The 19,309-nt window shown below is 35.3% G+C and overlaps 1 protein-coding gene across 1 annotated transcript; it reads left to right on the top strand.

Annotated features, from left to right (window-relative positions):
- Positions 1-17,576: 17,576 nt before the first annotated feature.
- On the top strand, positions 17,577-19,063 carry LOC131038269 (uncharacterized). Its single transcript, XM_057970615.2, has one exon. The coding sequence runs from the start codon at positions 17,758-17,760 to the stop codon at positions 18,415-18,417; it is 660 nt and encodes a 219-aa protein (XP_057826598.2). The 5' UTR covers positions 17,577-17,757; the 3' UTR covers positions 18,418-19,063.
- Positions 19,064-19,309: the final 246 nt, after the last annotated feature.

The raw sequence follows: 19,309 nt of genomic DNA, 5'->3' as shown, positions 1-19,309 counted from the left end.
TCGATGTCTGACGCTTTGAGTATTGGAGCAGATCTTAGGAATTTCAATTTTTCCCTGTATCCTGAAAGGAAAGGTTTCGATAATAAGGGTTTTTCTCGAAGTCTTGGTCTAATGCCATACCTCCCAATACCTCAACTAGAGGATTTCTGGGAAGATTGTACTGATGAACTCGAGGTGTTCAAAAGGGGAAACATGAGGTTGGTGTTAGAACAAGTTGTTTCATTGCAGATAAAATTGGATACTAAGGGGCTCAAAGAGGACTATCTAGAGCTATTCGAACCAGGATACTTAGCCCGTGCAAAAATTGAAATGCCTCCAATAGACTGGGATGAGGAAGAGAAAGATGATATACAGTTAAGGACCAAAGGAGTCTTGGAAATGACCGCAGCGTGGGTTGCCAATAAGAAAGTAGTGAAATTAGGCATTAAGTCTAATTTTGCGAGAAGTAATGAGGACCCTCTATGTTCACCAAAGCGTCTTTCTAACAATGCTTCTATGCCTGTTCGTGCAAGTAAGGATAACAAGTCGCCCCAGCTTAGACATAGGTCTAATTTAGCTTTGGATTTCTGTACTCCTCCGCATACTCGGTCCCGAAGTGCCGCTCAAAGAAAGATGGATCAAGCAAAGGATACAGGGGTGAAAGATACGATTCTCAATGCCCAGATATTTGAAGTTGAAGACTTGGATGGCGATGTTGCTAATGCTCTGGATTCTCATACGGTGACTGTGGCTATGATGCCACCTTCCAAAGTGATAGAAGGAACAACTAGCTCCAGTGCAACTCCTAAGTGGTTGACCACCTCGGTGAACAAAAAGCGGAGTTTTCATCCCATGACTATTCCAATTCAGAAAATGGTCATTAAGTACACAGAGAAGAGTCCTAAGCCGAAAAGGTTCAAGACTGCCACTCGCCTGGACAATGATGAGGGAACTGGAAAATGGGTTGCTGAAATCGCCTCGTACAAACCCAAAGATGAAAACAAGGAGGCTAGCCTCGATGATTTCGAGATCATGAAGGTGGAATTGGGAAACATGAGTAGAGACATAGACAATCATTTCTTCTAGGTATCGGCAAAGAAAATGCTCACCACATCGGAGAAAGATGGGAGAGAAAAGAGAGAGCTAAAGCAACACATAAATGTTCTGGCCCAGTTCATTGACAGTATTGGTTGCTTTGGGGCACTCCCAATATCTCATGCTACAGATAACTTCGACCCAACTTTGCTAGAAAATAAAAAGTCAATGAGCCAAGTTCAACAGGCCAAGAGTATTGCAGAAGCCATGGAGAAATGGATTGAGGGAATAATCAAGGATGGCGAGAAGTACATCATCGATTCCCAGAGGCTATGTGACGAGATACAGAGTCTTATTGCCAAAGTTCAAAATCAGCTTGTGCCGTGGGAGAAGGAGGAACACAAATGGCAGAATATCTTTCCCTTGTTTGCCAAAATAGAAGAATATGGAGTTACCAGGTTTTTGATGGAACACTCAATCAAACTGGTAGCGGATGAATGTCAGCTCTTTGTGCTGAAAAAAACCATAATGTGGCGAGTGCTTACCTTCAAGTCTGTGATCTCCGACGGTAAGACCTCTGTTTACGAGCTCCAGGATCTCTAGTGCAATATAGTTAATGATAATAAGGTGGTTAATCCTGACCATGATTGGCAGTTGGGAATTTGCAGGTTGAACACACAGGATGCAATCAAGGCTTTCCGGATAAACATGGAGAAAATCAAGGCCAAGGGTAATTTCACCCCGGAAGATATAACAAGGGTGGCTAGGATTGAGTCCATGATTTTTATTGGAAATGATCAGTTGCCGAAACACGCTGAAAAGATGGTAAAGCACCGGTGGAATAAGGAGGCGGCGAAGGCAAAGCTCAACGCAATGAAAGTACCAAACCAATCTATTATTCAAGAACTCACAACCGCCCATGATGCCCACGAAAGCGGAGAGGATGATGATGATGGAAAAGCGACATAATGCATTGATTCAGGCCCGGTTTCCTTTATTTTTGTAATTTCTCATGTTTATGCAAAGACTTCGGGACATCTGTCCTAGAATACATCTTGTTGGTTTCATAACTGTTTTGGGGGAGGTTGAGTTTTCAGGGAGACCTCCCCTATTCTAAAAACTATAAATGAAGGAAAGACAGATATAATAGGGGTTAGTTTTGGTGACCAATTTTTGGTTAGTTTTTGTTTTTCCCTCTGTTTTTGTGAATTTTCTGTTTTGTAGAAGGAAGAATCAAACTGCTAAATCTGGAATGGAAAAAGATTTATACATGTATTATCGTGCCTTTGTTGCATAAGAATATATATATATATATATATATATATATGTATACAATGATCATACTATTCTTGGGAGAAGGAAAATCTGTGGGTTTTGAATCTGTGTAGATACATATCTTTGCATATGCTTATCTAATCAAATAACAGTAACGATCTTTCCATTGCAGAAAATTATTATTCTTCTGGTACTCCTTCCTTTGAGTGTTTGTTTTCTTTTAGAAAAGATTCGTGTTTGAGAACAGATTTGGTTTCTTAAATCTGTTCATTCTTTATTAAACCTATGGAAATGGTGTACTGAACTTTGATTCAGTTGCTATCATCTCTTGTATTGAAAAGATAGGAAAGATTGTTTTCTCCTTTGAAGAAACATGTGTGAAATATCAACCTCTCATCCAAGAATGAAGTAGGTAGCCTTACATGCTTTCGAGTTAAAAGCTATTACTCAAATTAAATTAATTAAAATCATTCCTTGAAAAAATGAGATAGGGAGCTGTACCTAAGGAGAATTCAGAGGGAAGTGGCTTATACAACACTTACCCAACTGCTTAGTGAAACACTTGTCCTTAAAAGAAGGCGACAAAGTTCAAAATTGATCATTTTAAAAAGGGACAAATCTGTTCACTAACAACTGTATAACTATGTATATATATTTATTTGCACATACATGTATATATATACATATCTATATATGTTAATTTCTATATAGAAATGTACATGTCTATGTTTATATATATAAATAAATAAGTATGTGTATATTAGTTTTCTTGCATGGATTATTTTTTGATGTTTTCTATGTGTATGAATGGAAGTCACCACTTATATATGGAGGAAATCTCAAGGAAATCAATTTTAAGCATAGATGCACTTATATATGTACATGGGTGCATCTATATAAAAACATGTAAGCATAGACACATATTATTCTAATTCTTGTTGGAGACATTGAAAGAAAGAAGTTACTTATATAATAAAGAAGTGGAAGCCTTTTTATAAAATGAATTAATTTAAATTGTAGTATGAAGCGCAAAACTAATAAGCATTAGAGAAGGAAAGCATTTGTAAAGAAATAAGATTCAATTATTTAATGCATGTACAACAACCTGGCAATACCAGCATGGGGGTTTCACATTTGTTACATAAAGTAAAATATACTGACATAGGAGGAAGCATTTATAAATGTAAGAAATATATATATATATATATATATATAACCATTTAGAGAAAGAAACTAGACATATATGAACATACAGATGTGAAGACGTATAAACAAAGGTGCAGACAACGTAGGATTGAAAGGAATAGCGACAAGCTTATACGAACATACAAAGGTACAACTAATTATAGAATTTTATGTAGATATAAGCTTGTTTAGTTAAACACCTATTTTGTCTACAATACCATACCTACATATGTGTACGTGCACATATGAAACCCTTCTTGTGCAAAGGGAAGCCTTTAGGAAGGCATCAAAACCAAAAATATATACACATGGAGGCATATAATTAAACTTGTAGGTATTTTAAGAATGAAAGGAATACCAACAAGCGTATAGAAACACAAAACATTATAGGTAAGTATACATGTATGTGTACATATAAGCTTGTATGCTTGAAGACCTATTTTGTCTACACCCCTATGCCTACATATGTGTATGTGCACATATGAAACGTTTGTTGCAGTAAGGCGAGCCTTTAGCAAGATATAGAATTTATAAAAGGACATAAACAATTATAAAGAAGAATCAAACGTATATAAAATTGTCTATAATATAGCAGGATTGTACGCATATAAAACATGTAAAAATGCAAAAGTGGAAACATAATAAGTCTTATATGAAAGAAAAGTATTGTAAATAGCCAAGAGATGCAGTACAGAGTTAAGTTTGCGCGGAGAGGTGAGCAATCTCTGCAAGTAAAGCATTGCACTCAGCTTTATAATCAACATCGCATACCTTGTTAATTACAGCCTTCATCTTAGGCTCAGAATTGTATGTGTCAGTAGAAACCAACATAGTGAATGTGTAGTGATGGGAAATAACTTTATTAATGACAACATAAGGTGTTTGTGTTGTGGTGACATCATTTTGGAGCATGTAAAGCTCTTTTGCAGTTTTTTTTATCAAATCTGTTCCTACCTCATCAAAAGCAGTTGCCCAAACAATTCTTGTTGCATCTTGCAGTTTCATTGGTAAAAGGTAACTGTAATTGCATTCTGCCATGCTCATTTGACAACTAGGAAAGAACCATGAATCATCAACTTGCTGAGTGCATTTTTTTTGCAAGGTTTACCATTAACTTTCAATGGACAAGCTATATAATAGAAGTCATAATGTGTTACGTTCACAAATCTAAGAACAACAACTATAGGGGTTTGAATTGTTTATGGTTTAGCACTCATGCATTCACGAATTGATGCAATAGTCATCCTATTGTATCTCCCATCAATATGAGTAAAGCCCGAAGAGCAATCATGAGGATGCAATGGAAGAGGTCCTCTTAGCATGAGGGGTTCTTCCTCAGGGAAAGGAGGATTAATATGTAGTGTTGTGGAAGATGTCATATTGACAACCTTCCCATGAAAGTACCCTACATGGGCATTGTGTACATCAAGGGTTAACATATTTTTTAAGTCATGGCCTATTTGTTCTAATGCTGCCCCCCACAGATTGACATCAATTGTTGAACCAGACAGATCATTAATTTTAACAATTCGCTTCTTAGTTTGACTGCCATCGTTTCTATGGAGTGCGATGACATCTCCAACGTATACAACAACACCAATGATGTTAACCAATGTATTATTAGTAAATTGAACCACTTCACTAATTGGGGTGAAAGGGGAGCGACTCTAAGTAGAATCAACATTAGGGGTGCAACGTTTCAATATTGAAGCATTAGATAAGATGATCTTTAGATGATTGTTTAATTTATTGTATTTTGTGTTTGCCTCCTTTATGGAGCCCTTTGAAATGACATAGTGAGCACCCACTTCAACACAATCACAATGTAGTTAATCTATTTGATCAAATCATGTGACCCTAACCTCACAACCCTCAATGTTTACAATGTCAAAGCTGAAGACTTGCCCATTATTGGTAGGTGTACTATATGGACATATTGGGCGTTTTTCAATGACTTTTCCCTTGATTGTCCATTTGTTTTGGTAGGGATTTAAACTTTTGATAGGGCTTATGTTATCAGAGGTTGCCCTTTACATAGTGCACCACCAAACTGAAGGGAACATTTAAAGGATGAAGGTGTTTCTTGTCCCAATAATTATGGTTGTTGTTTTTTGAATAGGTATGCAGGTTTACCAAAGAATTGACAGTTACTTTGTCTGACCTGTAGACTAAGTATTATAATAGTCCTGTAAAATGAAAATAGTTTTGTTTAAGTTTGTGAAGTTTGTTCTAGCAAAGGATTCAATATCAAAGAATGATGTTTTTATAAACATAGTATCTTTCCTACCTTGTGTTCCGTACATATCTGCAAGTATAACTTGTTAAGAGAATTATAGAACCTATTTTTAGAGTGTCTTAAAGTATCAGATCTACATACTTAGGAGGTAGAATTGCCAGTTGCATGTATGTGCCATCAGACAACACAAGTTTATATCTGTCTGTGTCATCTTTGGCACCTTGCATTTTCTAGAATGACAAAACCTAGAGCAATGCTGAAGGAAGGTCATCCCCAACATTGATAGATTGAATTGCACATGGGGTGGGGGCACACTCTTGGGCAAGTGCCTACAAAAAGATAATATCAACACTAAGGACTTAATGTGAAGGGGTAGTAAGAAATATACATGACCATCCCTTCATGTACAATTGAGTTTTTTGGAATGCATGCAATTAAAGAATTTCGAAGCGTTGAATGTGACAATGATATAGAAATGCATCAATTAAAGAATGCATAACTATATTTCTATATGCTAGAAAACAGAGAGCATGTAGAAATGAAAGGCATGCAATCAATTTAAAATGTATTGTGAACAAGGGATATTATGAAAGAAATGACCACAAAGTCAGGGTTTTGAAAAGGCAGAATGTATCAGCTTACCGAAGAGTCCACTGCGGATTGCTGTGAAGATTCAGAGGGAGCTGATGGAGATGACTTATTGAAACGAGATCTTTGAAATCGAGAGGAATGGCAACACTAAACATGCATGAGAGTACACATTTATTAACAATCTCTTATAATATTTTGTAATCATATGTTTTAATTTTTTTTTAAATGTAATATTGCACAGGTTGTTCTTAAACAAAGCTATTCACAGATAAAGACATGCACAAAAATGAATAAGTTAGTGATATGGAAATAATTTTGCGTGTTTTCATTTAACCACAGAAAAGAAGGCATTTAATTTGCAGAGAAGATAGATGCACATCGTAAGAGAAGCACAAGTTACCTGACTTTCAGTACAAAAATGATTTCAGTTCCACTGTGAGGAAAGGAGTGTTGTTGTCTGGACCGATATGTTGCCTTGCAAAATAAAGTTGATTTTGAGCATATTAGGAGGTTGCAAATTTCCTCATTAGAAGACATATAACAACATAATGGATTGATAAATTCTATGCCCAAGACAGCCACCAAACTAAACCCTAATGAACTGAAAACTTGCACACTAAAAACAATGCACACGGAAATGAGGAATCTAAAACACACCAAAATTACAGACACCCATTTCTTTTAATAATCACCTTAATTACAAACTCATTGGGAGGTGTATCAGAAGATTGTTGTAGATATCTTTCCATATTTATATCTCACGTATTTCCATATCATTTGGTACAGGTTTCAATATAAAAGTTATTTAGTATAGTCGTATGAAGGGCACCCAAATGGGTCACATTCTAATGCAATTAGGATGGAGTGCTTAAGATTTTCGATGACCAAAGTGTATGTCTCCCCCTCCAAAACTATTAATTACATACCCATTTGTCATTTTAATCTCAAATCCTCATCTCTCAATGGACACTTACAGTTTATGCTTGCTCAGCTGTAAAGGTTGAGAAAAGCCAATACAATTTACAGAGCAGTGAAATATTCTAAGGAAGACCTGAACTCGTACTCAACATTTCAAGGAGATGCGTTGTCCGATCGAAGTGCTAGATTTCAATTGTAATTTTGAGTTAACTTTATTTTATATACATATTAAGATAATTCCATTAAATTTAAAATATTTCAATTATAAAACAATTTATTCTTCAAAGCTTATTTAAATAATTAATCAAAAATAAATTATTAGACTAATAAACTTAAGGTGCGAGGGTAGGTAAAATAAAAAGGAAAAAAAACTTGAAAACCAAAATCACCACACCACAAAAACTAAACGATAAAAACAACATACCGTAATAGAGACATGTGCATGTCATTAGATAACTGTAGAATGTGCATAACATCACAATACATAGAAAGATCAACACAAAGCCAAGCTTTAATCTTTTAATTCCCTGCAAAAGCTTGTAATATATGCAATGGGTTGATCTAATCTGACAACAATTCAACAAATCAAACAATGACAATGAAGGGAAAAATAATAACCCAACCAAGTACAGGGAAAAATTATGGGAAAATAATAGGTCTTTATATATATAAACCCGAAAGTAAAATGAATCACTGGAAACCAATATGATTATCTCAAGAAAACCAATATAAATAAATTGATGAAAATTAGCAGTGGTCATCCTTCATCGAAGCTCAAATGCAAAATGAATCACTAGAATACAAAGACTAAAAACAACAGGAATAACAGCAATAGTATTACTAAAATGAATCCCTGGAAAATAACATCCCACACTAACACAATAGAATAATAAAATAAAAGAAAGATCAAAACCCAAGGGGAAAAACCCATTGACAAAAACTTATCCTAGACTAATAAAACAATCAGAAAACCTCTAGGCATAGTCAACATTCCCACCCAAAAAATTGAATGAACCCGAAAAATAGTACCAAAGAACACAAAACACGAATCAAGATAGAGAACCCAAAAAACTTATAAAAACTAAAATACCGAAATAGCCTTAATCCGACTGGTATACTCAAAGGGCTAACCAAAACTCATTGGTATAAACAAAGTATATGTATATATTATACTTGAAAAACAACAATGAACAATTGCGAAACAAAAATAGACCATTATAATAATACAAAATAGAGCAATCTACAAGTGGAAAAACATAACAAAATCTAAGATTCAACGATATTCTTCAACAAGAGTATTAAAAAACAACAATGAACGATTGTGAAACAAAAATCGACTTGACAAAACGATGCAAATATTGTGTTGATGAAAAGCACGATTTCCACCTATTTGATCCAGTAAAGCTTCTTACAAACAATAAGCTAAAAAGCATAGACAAATAACACTATCAACTATACAATTAGTTTATTTCAATCTTAGTCATACCTAACTATACACCATTAAAGTGAGAAAAACATTTGCTAATTGTTTTAACATATCTTACAACTACTTATAAACATCCAAAGCATCCAATCTTACGATTATTTAGCTCAAATAATCCAATACATCAGAATGATGTCATACGTAAGAGGGTATGTTCTAAGAAAAAATGACTCAACAAAAATCTCAAGGCTCAATGACATTTTTGCTTCTCAATCAAATGATATAGCCTCTGAAATGTAATAAATTACTTTGTTAATCGTATATGAGGTTTCATAGCAAGCTATTTTGACCAGCTACAAAAAATTTCTTAGTGTAATTTTAACACAATTTGTAATTTTCCCAATGTAACGGGCCTCTGTAATTTTTAGCACTCATATCTATCAATTTAAGTGTTCATTACAAAGGACTAGAAGGAAACCCAAGACAGAGTAAAGTAAACCAAAAGAGAAACAACACACATGCATGTGGATATTTCTTTTATGTTAATTGTAATAGGTACACCGATACAAAAAATCATAATACCGATTTATGAGTTCTACATGTAAGAACATAGTACGAAAAGTATGAAGATCACTTCAAATATCAAAATATTATCAAAATTAGAACTAAACCCATGAGACAGTGGCTAAACAACTCTAATCAGTATCCACCGATGCAACCCATCCATCTTGATTATCATTACACTTAAGGATCTTATCTCCTAGTTCAAAAACACCTAGTAGATCAATTAACTATTCAATACTGGGTATAGGAAGAGGGCAGAGTCTGAGTTCGTTAATACTATCATCATCATTTCGCATATTGGGAATGGTGGAAACAAGAGTGGCAACAAGAGGAGGAGGGATTCTGGACTGCCTGACCATTCTACGTTCCAGTTGATCAATAACCCTTACAAGGTTCTCCTTTATCTTGTTGCTCTCTTCCAAAAGCTTCCTCATGACAATGTTAACGTCCTCTCTTTCTTGGATCCCTCTATTCAATTATTTGTGTCACTATTCTGTGGGAACCAACAAGTGAAAATACATCATTAAAAAAAATAATAGAGGAGAAAAAGGTGACCAATGCCAAATTAAAGCAAAACATTGTTGAAGAATGCAAGAAGGTCTAATTCACTACCCAGGACAACCACCAAACTAAATCCTAATCAACCGAAAACTTGCAGAGTAAAAATAATGCATAGGAAAATGAGGACTGGAAAACAAAAGAGAAGAAAATTACAGAAACCGATTTGATTTAATAAATTACAAATTGGGTTAACATTACAAGAATAGGAAAATTGGAGATGGCCCTTACATTCAATAAATTACAAATTGGGTTAACATTAGAGAAATAAACCTCTTGTAGGCGGTCAAAATAGCGCACCTCAACCAGCTCTATTGCACCTCTTATAGGCGGTCAAAATAGCGCATCTCAACCAGCTCTATTGCATGCAACAAATGCACTTCACAGACAGTTGAACTCAACCAACGACAAATGAAACCCTAATAAAGAAAAGAAAACAAACATAAATTGCAGAGGCCCATTAGATTAAAAAAATTACAAACTGTTTTTAAAGATTGGACTATTGAGATGGCTTTAAATGTTTTGAAACAATTGCAGTTGATGGATTTGATGAAGGTTTTAGCTTTCACCCAATTTAAAATTTCTATTATGTCATTAAATACTTCAAAAAACCTTGCATATAAAAGAAACATTTAACAAATGCTAAAGCATATAAACTATTTCCTATTTACCAACACAATAAGGGCACCATTTGCACAAAAATAATATAAGTAGGAGTTTGTTTACATAGACCATGCATTTGGCAGTCAGAGAGTTGTTTATAGTGGAATAGCATAATGGTAAGGAGACTTTGTTTGTTTGATGGATTAAAAAAAAGACAATAGATTACAACAAACTCTGAATAGCAATTTCAAAACCAATATAGGTCTGCATGCAAATTCCTCTAAACTCTTGGAGATTTCTAAGGAAATCACCAAACCTAAAGACTTGAGCAGATTAATCACAAGAGACTAATCGACTTAGAAATGTAGAAAACAATTCACATAGCGCTACTATTTTGGAAATCAACTCGTAACTAAGGTCCATAATTATCTATGATTGGCCTCTTCTTAAATCAGTATTGAGTCGACTACTATGGTATCACAAAGATACTAAAAAAAATACAGGTAACCACTATATATATATATATATATATATATATATATATATATATATATATATATATATATATATATATATATATATATATATATATATATATATATATATATATATATAATGGGTCTTATGAAAATATTAAGAACATCTAGAGCAAAATGATTTGCATTACCAGCACAGTAAGGGCACCATTTGCACAAAAATAATATAAGTAGGAGTTTGTTTACATAGACCATGCATTTGGTAGTCCGAGAGTCATTTATAGTGGAATAACATAATGGTAAGGAGACTTTGTTTAAAGGTTTGAAAAAAAAAACAATAGATTACAACAAACTCTGAATAGCAATTTCAAAACCAATAGAGGTGTGCATGCAGATTCCTCTAAACTCTTGGAGATTTCTAAAGAAATCACCAAACCCAAAGACTCGAGCAGATTAATCACAAGAGACTAATCGACTCAGAAATGTAGAAAACAATTCACATAGTGCTACTATTTTGGAAATCAACTCGTAACTAAGGTCCATAATTATCTATGTTTGACCTTTCTTAAATCATTATTGAGTTGATTACTATGGTATCACAAAGATACTAAAAAAATTACAGGTAACCACTATATATATAATGGGTCTTATGAAAATATTAAGAACATCTAGAGCAACACGATTTGTACCTAAATATTGTAATGCCAAGCATTATTATTACCATTTTTTTTACTGCATAATGAAAATCATCTAATATAGCAATTCTAATTTGGAAAGGGGTATAAGATACAAAATTTGTAATTTGTGATCAAATTTCCTCACAATTTTGTCTTTATATCTATTCTTCTAAATAAAGAATCAGATTTGGGAGTTTGAATAAAATAGAGAAACTATTTAACAAAGTATAATGCAAGGAAATTGAGGTCTCATAAAACAACCTTGGGGTTGTCTCTTCCCACTTCCTCTTGGTCTCCCAGTGACCTTCCCAAGCCTTGTTAATGAGGGTCAAAATACCGCACCTCAACCAACATGAAACCCTAATAAAGAAAGGAAAACAAACAAAAATTGCAGCGGGTTGTTAGACTAAAAAATTTACAAACTGTAAACCTTTGCACTGACCGAACACCAAAAAACCCTAATCAAAAACCTTTGTAGGTGGTCAAAATAACTCACCTCTATGTGACTTGCACATAGATGCACAAACTCACCAAATGCATAGACCAAATGACAAGTTAAACCCTAATCAACCGAAAAGTTGTAGAGCAAAAATAATTCACAGGAAAATGAGGATTGGAAATCATCTAATATAGCAATTCTAATTTGGAAGGGGGTATAAGATACAAAATGTGTACATTGTGATCGAATTTCCTCACATTTTTGTCTTTATATCAATTCTTCTAAATAAATAATCAGATTTGGGCGTTTGAATAAAATGGGAAAACTATTTAACAAAGTACAATGCAAGGAAATTATGGTCTCATAAAACTCACCTGAGAATGTCTCTTCCCACTTCCTCTTGGTCTCCCAATGACCTTCTGAAGCCTTGTTAATGAGGGTCAAAATAGCGCACCTCAACCAGCATGAAACCTTAAAAAAAAAAGGAAAACAAACAAAAATTGCAGTGGCCCGTTAGATTTAAAAAATTACAAACTATAAACCTTTGCACTGACCGAACACCAAAAAACCCTAATAAAAAACTTTTGTAGGTGGTCAAAATAACTCACCTCCACGCGACTTGCACACAGATGCACAAACTCACCAAATGCACAGACCAAACGACAAACTAAAAGCCAAGATTTTTAGATGGATGCACGCATGACAAACTAAACCCTAATCAACGAAAAACTTGCAGAGCAAAAACACTTCATAGGAAAATGAGGACCGGAAAACAAAAGAGAAGAAAGTTATAGATTAGGGTTAACTGGTTTTCATTTCCCACCACTTACCATTCACCACTTCTCTGAGATTGGTGCAAGTGTAATGCCCCGCCAGGAAACCCCGAAGGGATAAGCCAAAATACAAGATTAGAGTGCAATAATTTTTTTTTTTAAAGATACACCACATAAGATACAACAAGATATCAAAGATTCAGAATTACACAGCGGAAGACATCAACTAACACCTAAAGAGTTTCCCAACGAGATTACTTAAATTTCACAATTCACTTAACTCACACAATTAGTCCAATAAGCTAATTATCGTAATAACGAGATAATTCTTAATCAGGATAATTTCTTTCAGAAGATGGAAATATAAATCACAAGCAAAGGTTCATCCGTTAAGATCTATTCATAATCTTCATTCAAGCTTTTCAATTAAAATTACAAGCCATACATCTAATGTTCTAACACACTAGAATTTCATCATAAACATAAGAGATCTTTTCAAGCATACTTAATTTCCTTAACAACAACTGAATGTATTCCATTGCTCTAAGTTACATTCTTCCATATTCCAATTTATTGCATTTAAAAGACGATTGCATAAATGCATCTACAATAAATCTCATCTAAACCACTTATGCATTCGATCAAAATGGCATTCAAGAAAGGACTACCTATAAGAATTTAAAGTTAATTCCATTTATCCACTTATCCAGTCTAACATAAGCTATTCATACATGATAAAGCTAAATAAAGGAAACATAAGAGAATGACATCACATAACACCATAATGATCTCGGAGTTCACCCCTAAAGGGCTACATCTCCGGGTCTGCTCAACTGCAAGACCCCTCTGATAAATAATAAAGTTAAGAATACATGAGGTTACACCTTTACAATCCGACCATCAAGGCGATATATAAACAATATACAAACGACCACATCGGTCAATTAATACATAAACGATCCCTGAAAAGAAAAGGATCCAACTGAACATAATCAAAGCTAAAACAAAGGTCCATTGGAGCATCCACAAAACTGAGCCATCACCACCCAAGGTCTAACATGAAACCCGATACTCGCAAGGGCAAAGACAAAAGGATGACCCACAAAGGTACTCCTAACAGGACAAAACGACAACACACTAGCGAACGTAGGGACAAGTGTCATCACACAACCTGGTATGGTTACCATGGTAGGTCTTCATAGGTCCCGACCCCATACATTGGGTTACCCTGGCAACCTAATCCGAGCCTCCGGCCCATCCAAGCCTCATGTGGACCCACACATCCTCTCGTGAAGACAAGGGTGATGGTTTGCCATTTCAGGCCTTCTCACAGCATGTCGAGCCTATGTTAGCACTCGTCCCATGTGTGAGGCACATTATCTTACTTAGAGATTACATTCTAATCTACTGTTAGGTTATCACTTATTAGACTCACTTTTGATGGGTTACCCAGCAGCCACTTTGGGCGCTACCCCCAATCGAAAGCCACTCTCCCATACGACACCAGACTAAACGCAGACGAACTCAAAACCAGGGAATACACATGGTCAGATGAACGGAGTTCAAGAAGGAGGGAACAACCATCTGGTCAAACACGAATCATCATTCGACACCCACACAAAGGATATGACCAAATATGACACAACCACAAGACAACAGTCAACTCAAAACCGAGGACAAAAACAGGTACCCAAATCAACCATACGACAGGGTCCTAACAAACAAAGCATGACTTGCCATTACATAAGCAAAAGCGAATACAAAAATTAAACTCGCATAGGTAATATTCAACAGATACAATCTTTCCGAATTGATCTAACCATTAAAAGTCGATCAAGTTTTCTACAAGATCTACATCAGATTACAGTTATCTACCTCATCTAGGAATAGGTTGATTCTTGGTTTTCTAACTCTCTAGGGTTCATAGCATCGAACAGGCATATTAAGCCATAATGAGTTCTTAAACCAGGTTCATATTAATAAAACTCAGACAACCATTAATTAATTAAATAAGATATTTAATCTCCAATAAAAACATCATTGATACCCTCTTGAAATAAAGTCACTCAATCTCACTCCTTCGAATAAGTATATAGTTTTAAAAAAAAGAAATATATCCTTAGAAGGGAACTAAAACAAAATAAGAGAACATTTTCCGAATTAACTTAATATTTTACTCCCACAAAAATCTATTAACATAGGGGTTAATTTCAAAGAATTAACAACCAATAAACATCTGGTTTTATCCTTCCTTTCAATCTGCAAATGCCTATATGGATCCTTGCAATTACATCAAAATGCAATTTAATCAATAACATATATATTAATTACTCATTAATTTAATTATATACATTAATTGATAATTTAATGACTAACATTTAACATTAAAACATTATCATTAAATTAAATTAAATTTTCTAATTAATTAATATTAAAATATTATATTATATGCATTTTTTTTTGAATAACAAAAAAATACATTAAAAAAAACACATTTTAAATACTAACAAAAAAAAAACATATATTAAAAAGGGGGGCGGCGAAGGCCGGGCCCACCTCCCCACGCGGGGGTTGGGCGAGCCAAACCCCAACCGTAGGCGGATCCCGCGTGGGCGGCGCCACTACGGTGGACGCAGGTTCCGCGGCGCCCTGCGGCCACCGCAGTGCGCCTGCGATGCCGCGGGCAGCACACTGGTGCGAGAATATGGGGAAAGGGGGAGGAGGAGGCAGGTGGAGCTTCGCTCCCCGCCCTCCAAACCCCAACCAAGTTTTCATTTATTAAAAAAACGCACAGTTCGGTATTATAAACAAAAAACCTCAACTCAAAATAGTTTTATAAATTTTGATTTACAAAATGAGCAGATTCAAATGAAATATGCTTTGGAATCATATTATTCTTGATGGGTGTTCATTTCTTCAAACACAAATGGGTTTCAATACCCAAAATAGATTGAGGAATATTAAAACCCCCAAAACAATTTCATTCTTCAACTTATATAAGGGAGATTCAATGGAGTTTTAGGCAGATTTTGCTCAAGAACAGCGAACCCCAAATTTGGTTTTAATTTAATCCCATTTTTTTTTTAAACTTCAACCAGATTCTTCATAAACACCAAAATGATTTTCTTTAAGCAAGAATCCAAGAAATAACCAGAGGCCTACCTGATTCAGCAATCCCGGCAAGATCGGAGGAGAGTCCAACTTGCAAGCTCCAAGAAAATTCCTTTCTTTTGCAAAAATCCCCCAAATTTGATCCAAAAACTTTCTCCAACCAAATATTTTCCAAAAATGTCCCTCCTCCAAAATTTCCCAAAATTTAGGTTATATGGAAGAGTTGACCAAATTTCCATTTTTGGAATTAAAATTTTTATTTAAAAAAAAATTCTCAAAATTAATTCTTTTCTAACTATATCAACAATTAAATTGCTTTCCAATTCAAAATCGATTTTCTCATTTAATTCAATTTACCCTTTCTAATTTAAAAGGCCAACAGAATACAATTAAATCTATTGCAATTAAATGCAAAACTTTATTTTTCAATAGCATATACAAAATGCATTTATTATTCAAAATCACCCATTTAATTGAACTTGCTCCCAATTTAAATCGAGAAATTCAAATCAACGATAATTCACATAAAGAAATCCTGATTAGTTTAGTCCATTAATCTCTAATGCACGAATACATATTTAATCAAAATAATTACTAAGGACTAATTAATCAATTTAACCATACACACCAATCACGCAAACCGAGAAGGTCAACCAAACAGACGACTCGCAAACCCAAACAAAAAGGGATTACTGACGGTGACTGACGATGCTCACCTGAGCACGACTAGGGTCAACTAGGGTCTTACGACCACCTAATCCAACTCTAATGATTAAAGAGGTACACTCAAACCTGCAAATTCAGGTGAAGACGAACCTCGCACTCATGCGGCGTTGTACCTGAAATCTCCTGCAACCAAGAGTCATACATGCATACATATATAAAATTTAATGAAAGCGTTAGCCCGATATTAATACCACGAAATAGGAATACTAAACAACTTGCATACAACTAGTGTGAAACCCACATCAACAGCTATGCATTAAATCAAATATCTGACTATAACATAATATTAAGATAAACTGAACAAGATTAAACCGAGATTAGAAATTGATTAGGGCAGGGATACTACAACAAGGGACACATGTCACAATCTAAGGCAAACAATGAAGAACCCACTTGCCGCTTGTTGAGAATACCTGTCGCTCGTCGGGAAAAGTGACCGGTCACCAGAAAGCAACAATCTCCAGATTATCTTGCACTTTGATGGACAAAAGCCCCCACTAAAAGTCTATCGGCTTAAATATCATGTCAATGATAGATGAAATGTAAACTTCATCATGTCACATCACTACTTTTGTAAAACATGTTTTATAATGGCAATATAAATATTTATTCTACTCATCACCCAAAATATCATGTCAATGATAGATAAAATGTAAACTTCATCATGTCACATCATTACTTTTGTAAAACATATTTTATAATGGCAATATAAAAATCTATTCTACTCATCACCCAAACATTGATTGGACCTTTTTATGACATAATAGATACTTTTTTTTGCATATGATTAAATTTCTTTTAAAAAGTCTAATATATGCTTAAATCAAACTATTTTCCACGATAAAAACCTTATATCAATCCATATGTCTATAATCCAAAAATTCAACTAAATTGTTTTGTCCTCATGCAGAAATCTGATATCTTAAATCATAAAATATCTTTTCAAAAATACAAATTCTCCATCATTAGACCAAATCAATCCACCTAATTCACACTGAAGACATGTTTAATTGACCATAAAAGACTACCAAGTTTGACCATCTCAATGTTGAACTTGTTTGGGCCTTATTCGGACCTGTCCCTTCATAAACAATCTGTTCGCGTTTGTTCGTCTTAAAAATCTCTCAAAGGAAAGACATTAGAGATCGTTCAACTGGTTTTTGCCGTAATCTGAACCAGGCAATAGCAATGGACATGGCAGATAAGTCTGCAATGCAGATGGACATAGCGCTACAAGTTGTAGTACTGGGCGTCGCTCTGGGTCTCATGTGGGTATTATGGGGTGGGGGTGTACCGCGTGCTTTAGCACGGATGACAGGTCCGAGCCGAACCAAGATCGAATCCCGGGCACACTTCGTAAAGGGCGCTCAATTACTGGCCCGGTCCAGATCGGCCAAGCCATCGCTCTCTGAGAGTTTAGCCGGCGAGGCGGCGGACGAGGCGGAGAGGGCCATAGCCCTTAATTCTACAGATGCCGCCTGTCATATACTCAAGGGTTTGGCTCTCGAGCGCCAGGGTCACATGGTCGCTGCTCTCAATTCCCTTGACACTGCCCTCTCCCCTAGGGTTGTGAAAAGCCTGGCCAAAACTGAGCAGTCGGATGCGCTGTTTAAGCGGGCGGAAATTCGGCTCGGAGGGGACGCCAAGAAGCGCCACGTGGATGCTGCCATTGCTGACCTGGAGGCTGCTGTGGCCCTTAATGAGAAGAATGAGAAGGCGCTGTGTTTGCTGGGGACTTGTTATGAGAAAAAGGGGATGAATGTGGAGGCGCGGCGGGCGTTTCAGGAAGCTCTGAAGGCCGAGCCGCAACTCATCGAGGCCAAGGCAGGTCTGGAACGCCTTTCTTGATTTCTAAGATTTGAAGAGGGGGCGCGTTTTAGGGTTTTGCTTTTCTTATTACTTTTTTTAAAAGTTGGAAAATAATAAGGCTTTGGTCGAAAGGCAATCATGATTCGTCCGTCTCTTCTGATTTTAGGTAGGAAAATAAGTCGCAATTCAGTCATAGTATCTACTGTATTAAATCCCCAAAGGTCAGTTTGGTTCATCACTCTGGAATTTAGGCTTTCTATGCTTTTAGGGATTTTTCTTGGTTAAGGAAAGAAATTTCCTTCCGACATCTAATTCCCGAAAGCCAATTTGGTAAGTCTCTCCTGCGTTCAGGTTCTTGTCTGCTTCAGTTTATGTTAGGAAACAACAAGCATTTTCATCAGAGTATGGACGGTATCAAATATCCACAAGTACCTTCTACTTGAATTAAGGGTTTCAAGGGCGTTTAGGCTTTTCAGGTTTTGATTTCCAGACGAGTGTATCTTTAGAAAGAGCACGTTCATCAGAATACAAACTGTATCTTAAACTTTCTTGCATCGACATTTTAAGGGGAATTTTTTTATCAGATTCTCCTGCTGTATAATATATTTAACTTATTTTGCCCCCAATAAATATGTTCATTTGGAAACATAATTGATAAATTAATATTTTTGTTGTTAAGGAGTTAGGTTTACTTTCTTGTTGTTCACAATTGAGGATTTCTTTCAGATTGAGTTTATGTTGATAAATGCAAAATTTTTGGCAGAAGATGTACTTTATGAAATATACTCAAGCAGGTTTTGCTTGTTTTACTTGAATTTAGGATTTTTAGGGTTTCAAAGGACTATGCTTTATAGGTTTTGTAGGGTTTCACAGGCTTGCAGATTTTGACAGTTTTCTGGTTGAGTTTATGTTGAGAAAGAAACTGATTTCA

Source organism: Cryptomeria japonica, chromosome 9, assembly GCF_030272615.1.
Source record: "Cryptomeria japonica chromosome 9, Sugi_1.0, whole genome shotgun sequence".
In the NCBI taxonomy this organism is placed as follows: Eukaryota; Viridiplantae; Streptophyta; class Pinopsida; order Cupressales; family Cupressaceae; genus Cryptomeria; species Cryptomeria japonica.
Note: the sequence above shows the minus strand (reverse complement) of the source record. Positions and strands in the feature narration are given on the sequence as shown.